Raw genomic sequence first — 6,000 nt, 5'->3', positions numbered from 1 at the left:
CCCCAACCCCCCACCAAGTTGTAAAGTTCACTGTCCCTGATCTTCTTCTGCTCAAGGCTGGTGCTCTACCACTTGAGCCACAGTGCCACTTCTGGGTTTTTCTGCTTATGTGACACTGAGGAATTGAACCCAGGGCTTCATGCATGCTAGGCTAGCACTCTACCACTGAGTCACCTTCCCAGCCCTCATACAGTTCTAATATTTATGTGTTATTCAGGAACTTGATGAATATGTATTTTCTTCAGTAATTCTTCACATAGTCTTGGTACTGAGTTGGTGCTTATGCTCTGCAATGAATAAGACAGATAGTAGTCTTGTGTTTACTAAATAATTGACCTATTTCCTAGAAATTAGGCAGTAAAAAAGTTAACAAAAGTATGTGGTTTTTGATAGTAAGTATAAAGTATGGAGTGTGAGAATATATGGTAAATGGATTTAAAGATTTATTCTCATAATGTTACTCTTTGTCTGTTTGAAGAAATGAAATGCAGGGGTTACACTAAGAAAGTTCTGTTCTATTTTTTATTTCTTTGTTGATCATGGGGCTTGAACTTGGGGCCTGGGTGCGAGCCCTTTTTACTCAAGGCTAGAGCTCTACCACCTTGAGCCACAGTGCCACTTCCAGTTTTCTGGTGGTCAATTGGAGATAAGAGTCTCATGTACTTTCCTACTTAGGCTGGCTTTGAACTGTGGTTGTCACATCTCAGCCTTCAGAGTAGCTAGGGTTACAGGCATGAGCCACCAGTGCCTAGCTTGACAGTACTGTTTTAAATATGGTTGTCTGTGTTTTTACTAACTCAATGACTTGTGTATTTGAGGACTCTTAGGCTTCTTGTCTTGATTTCCATGTTACTATTTGATTAGGAAGTATTTCTATATGGAGAACAGCTAATAACGTAAGTTGCTTTACTTAAATAAAACTAGGATCTACTTTTTACCATTATTTCTGCCTTTTAGAATTTTTTTTAATGTCTCCAGAATTTACTGAAGTGCCTTGCATTTGTTTAGTTACTTGTTCACTATTTGATGAATAAAAAACATTTGCTTGTGGAATTATATTGTTAATGCTTCAAATCTCCAAAATTATCCTAAAATACTTAAAATGAAACTTGGTATCTGCATGTTTTATTAGTACTGCTAGATTCTTAATTTACTTATGAGATCCTGGTGTTGGTGATTCTTATGTTAGAGAAAACAAAAGGTATTTTAGTAGGTATACTTGGTTCACGTACCTGTAATATGATGTCTCTTGAGTCTGATTCTGTCTAAATATACTACTACCACATTTATTTGGCATTTATACTTTCATATACTTATCTTAAAAATATGAATAGCCCATAATTAAACATTTTTAATATTTGTTTTTCTTAAGTACAAAGGGGTTTCAATTCTAGAGGTCAGGTTTTGTGTCTTTATTAATGTCAGCCCTTCTATCTCACATTACTTTCTAACAGGCAATCTTGATTTTCTCACTTTTTATCTTAAGCAGGATTGCTTTACAGTGGAGGGGGAAGATTTGCGGCATGACTTTGAACGCTTACAGTTGGCCATGGAAATGGTAGGATTTCTTCCCAAGACGAGAAGACAGTGAGTTTATTATATTATTTTATCTCTAGTAGGATTCCTTATCTGTTTCAACACCCAACAATCTTAAGTGTTGTTTTGAGGTTTCTTTTTTGTTGTAGTTGGTAGTGGGGCTTGAACTCAGGGCCTGGGCACTATCCCTGAGCTCTTTTGCACAAGGCTAGTGTTCTACCACTTGGAGCCATAATGCCACTTCCGGTTTTTGAGGGGTTAATTGGAGATAAGAGTCTCATGAGGAGTTTTCTGCCCTGGCTGGGGGACATGATCCTCAGATTTCAGCCTGAGTAGCTAGTGTTACAGGTGGAAGCCCTGGGAGCCACTGGCCTCTGGCTTTGAGTTTTTTGGTCATCAGTTCTTGAAAGTCTGATGAAAGCTGGAAATCTTTTTTTATATCCACAAATATTTACCTCTATGACTTGGAATTCATGGTGTCCCCAAAGCCTAACCATGGACATTCCTTTAAACACTGTGACTTTACACCACTAATTTTATAGGTCTTCATTTTTTGTATCACTGATCTCTTAAATTGTATCAAGGCCTAGGTACATATTCCCTTTGAATATTTAACATATGTGTGTACTGTTGTGTTAAAAAAATTCTTTACTGTAGCAGGGCTCTGGTGGCTCATACCTGTCACACTAACCACTAAGGAGGCTGAAATCTGAGGATCTGGGTTCAAAGCCAGCCTAAGCAGAAAAGTCTAACAGTTTTCCTCTTCAGTTAACCAGGCTGAGCTAGGGGTGTGGCTCAAGAGGTAAGAAGCTCAAGGCCTCTAGTTCAAATATCAGTACTGGCAAAAATAAAGTATTTGTGAAAGTAAAAGCAAAATTCAAATGTAAAAAGTTCATGATAAAAGTAGTAAATTAGGGCTGGGAAGGTGGCTCAGTGGTAGAGCACTTGCCTTGCGTGCTTGAGGCCCTGGGTTCGATTCCTCAGCACCACATAAGCAAAAAGAAAAAAGCCGGAAATGGCGCTGTGGCTCAAGTGGTAGAGTGCTAGCCTTGAGCTGAAGAGCTGAGGGACAGCACCCAGGCCCAGAGTTCAGGCCCCACAACCGGACCCAAAAATAAAAAAATTTAAAAAAAAGTAGTAAATTATATTTAAAGTAAACCACACTAAGATTAAAGATAAAATCTGGAATCTCAGAGAAATTCTTTCTTTCTCTCTCTCTCTCTCTCTTTCTTTCTTTCTTTCCCTTCCTTCCTTCCTTCTTCCTTCCTTCCTTCCTTCCTTTCTTGTTGTTGTTGTTGTTGTTTGTGGGGCTTGAATTTGGCCTGAGTGCTGTCCCTGAGCACTTCAGCTCAAGCTGAGCACTGTATCACTTGAGCCCACAGTGTCACTGCCAGTTTTCTGGTGGTTAATTGGCGATAAGAGTCTCACGGACTTTCCTGACCAGGCTGGTTTTGAACCACAATCCTCAGACACAGCTTCCTAAGTAGCTAGGATTATAGGCCTGAGCCACTGGTGCCTAGCTGAGAAAAAAATTATTCTTTTTTTTTTTGTTGGTCGTGGGGCTTGAACTCTTGGCTTGGGCGCTGTCCCTGTGTTCTTGAGCTTAAGGCTAGCTCTCTACCACTTGAACCACAGCGTGACTTCTGGTTTTCTGGTGGTTAATTGGAGATAAAAGTCTTCACGGATTTTGCTGCCCAGCTTGGCTTTGAACTGCAATCCTCAGATCTCAGCCTCTGGTTGTAGCTAGGATTATAGGTGTGAGCCACCAGCTCCTGGCAAGAAAATAATTCTTTAGAAATTGTTTTTCTTTTTGAGGGAGAATAGAGTCTTACTAGGTTTTGCTAGCTAGAATTTTGGAATGAAGTGCATGGTGTCACTGGTGCTTTTGTTTCCACAGGATTTTCTCTCTCCTCTCAGCAATACTACATCTGGGTGATATCTGCTATAAGAAGAGGACGTACCGTGATGACTCCATCGATATCTGCAACCCTCAAGTGTTGCCTATTGTCTCGGAATTATTAGAAGTGAGTGATTACATTTTGTTGTAATTTTAAATACTGGTTAACTTTTTTTTTTTTTTTTTTTTTGGGTCCGGTTGTGGGGCCTGAACTCTGGGCCTGGGCGCTGTCCCTCAATTCTTCAGCTCAAAGCTAGCGCTCTACCACTTGAGCCACTGCACCACTTCCAGCTTTTTTCTTTTTACTTATGTGGTCCTGGGGAATCGAACCCAGGGCCTCAGGCATGCAAGGCAAGTGCTCTACCACTGAGCCACCTTCCCAGCCCAACTTCTTATTTTTTTATTTTGTTAAATATTTTAGTTGGTTAATAACTTTTTTTTAGGGGGGGGGTCCGGTCGTGGGGCCTGAACTCTGGGCCTGGGCACTGTCCCTCAGCTCTTCAGCTCAAGGTTGGCGCTCTACCACTTGAGCCACAGTGCCACTTCCAACTTTTTTCTTTTTGCTTATGTGGTGCTGAGGAATCGAACCCAGGGCCTCATGCATGCAAGACAAGCGTTCTACCACTGAGCCACCTTCCCAGCCCCGGTTAATAACTTTTTAAAATAATGATTTTATTACCTTTTTGGGGCAGTTCTGGGGTTTGAATTAAGGGCCCTCCTGTTCACTAAGCAGGTAAGTTTCCACAGAGCCATACCTCCAGCACCTCTCCTTCCTGCTCTTGCTTCTTGCCTTCTCCAGGTTATAGACCTGGGCTTCCCATTGTAGCTGTTTATTTATCTCTTGTCTATTTTGGGCTTCCTGTTATAGTTGGTTCATGTTATTAAGTTCATGTTATTGTGCTCAGCTCCTGGTTGAGAAACAAGGATGTTCCTTCCAAATAACTAGGATTACAGCTGTAGCTACATGTTCCTGGCTGTATACCTCCCTCCTCTCCCTTCCTCCTCCCCTGAATGTGTGCTTGCTAAGCAGTTGCTTTATCACATATCCAACCTTTTTTTGGATTGGCTGTTTTTACAGGGGGGGGTCTTACTTTATGCCCCAGTTGTCTTGAACTATGACCTCCAACTTGTGTTTCTCCACATTGCTAAGATTGACAGGCACAGAGCCTCTGTTCCATTGTTTTTTTTTCTTTCTGTAATTGGAACAAAAAGTTAACACTTGCACCATTGTGCCTAAACCATTGGTTCAGATAGAGACTTATATTATGCCCAGACTGTTTTTTTTTTTTTTTTGTTGATTGTGGGGCTTGAACTCTGGGCCTGGGCACTGTTCTTCAGCTCAAGGTGAATGCTCTACCGCTTGAGCCACAGCGCCACTTTTGGTTTTCTAGTGGTTTATTGGAGATAAGAGTCTCACAGACTTTCCTGCCCTGGCTGGCTTTGAACCGCGATCCTCAGATCTCAGCCTCCTGAGGATTACAGGTGTGAGCCACTGGCACCTGGCCCCAGACTGGTTTTGAACCATATTCTCTAATTCTCTGCCTCCCAAGTGGCTAGGATTAAAAGATTGATTAGCCATGCCTGAATATTCTTTTTTTAAAATAGTGTTTCCAAAAGATGAAATTTTTCTTGACATTTGTCTTTCTTTATTATAGACTGTGGCAGGACTTTTAGAAGTTTTATGATTTCTCATCTGCTTCTACTTTGCTTCATGATCCATCATGCCTCAATTCATGTTTTCACTTTAGATTGTGTAATGTTTTGAGGCTATGGTAATTTTTCTCTTTTCTATTTGAGATATCATCTTATACTAAAATTTAGGGTTGATTATTTTATTTGAAGTATCCTAACAGATGAGATCAGGGTCTTTTCTATTTTTTCTTCTGGAGTGGTTTGTCATGCTTTCCCATCTTCTTTTCCCAAATTATCTCTTTCCATCAGAGAGAATATTGTTTCCTTTATGTACTTTCATCTGGCAGATTATGGAATTATGTGTCTCTCTTTTTTTGAAATGTTAATATTTTATTAGATTCAGTGAACAGTATACCACATTACTTGAAAAGTATGTAAATGAAAAAAAATTGAGATGCTTGGTATTCTTACTATAGATGGTCTTTGTGTATGTTTTTCCATTACAAGACATCTCCATTTGTTCTATTATTTATTTTTTCTAAACTTTCAATTTAATAACGTTTTCTTCTTTTTCTTAGTTTGTGCAGTTTTTTCGCCTCAGTGTACTATGATTATAGTATATTAAGATACAAATAAGAAAATTTGGTGTTGTTGGTACAGAGTATGATTTTTTTAAAAAAAATGCACGAATGCACCAACAATAATGTTAAACAATGAAATAACACATTTGAGGATATAATATAAATTTTTCCTTAAAAAGTTAAATTATTATGAAAACTATGTAAATCAGCATGAGTTTGTCAGAAAAATGAGTACTAAGATGGAAATAATTTATAAAATAACATCACTAATATAATACACTAATAAGAAACTGCTCCATTGCTCCCCCATCTTCCCTTGTAAAGAATTTGCTCTTTGTAATAACCATCAGGTGG

At 39.3% G+C, this 6,000-nt stretch overlaps 1 protein-coding gene across 5 annotated transcripts in view; it reads left to right on the top strand.

Annotated features, from left to right (window-relative positions):
* Myo9a (myosin IXA) overlaps window positions 1-6,000 on the top strand; it is a 159,077-nt gene that overhangs the window by 56,919 nt on the left and 96,158 nt on the right. For all 5 annotated transcript variants that reach the window (XM_013012069.1, XM_013012070.1, XM_013012071.1 and 2 more), the window contains 2 exons: window positions 1,490-1,587; window positions 3,434-3,560. In XM_013012069.1, the coding sequence (XP_012867523.1) occupies window positions 1,490-1,587; window positions 3,434-3,560 (225 nt within the window). The remainder of the gene's footprint in view (window positions 1-1,489; window positions 1,588-3,433; window positions 3,561-6,000) is intronic.

Source organism: Dipodomys ordii, unplaced genomic scaffold, assembly GCF_000151885.1.
Source record: "Dipodomys ordii isolate 6190 unplaced genomic scaffold, Dord_2.0 Scaffold15, whole genome shotgun sequence".
NCBI classification, from domain to species: domain Eukaryota; kingdom Metazoa; phylum Chordata; class Mammalia; order Rodentia; family Heteromyidae; genus Dipodomys; species Dipodomys ordii.
The sequence above is the reverse complement of the archived record's forward strand: the minus strand, read 5'-3'. Positions and strand labels throughout refer to the sequence as shown.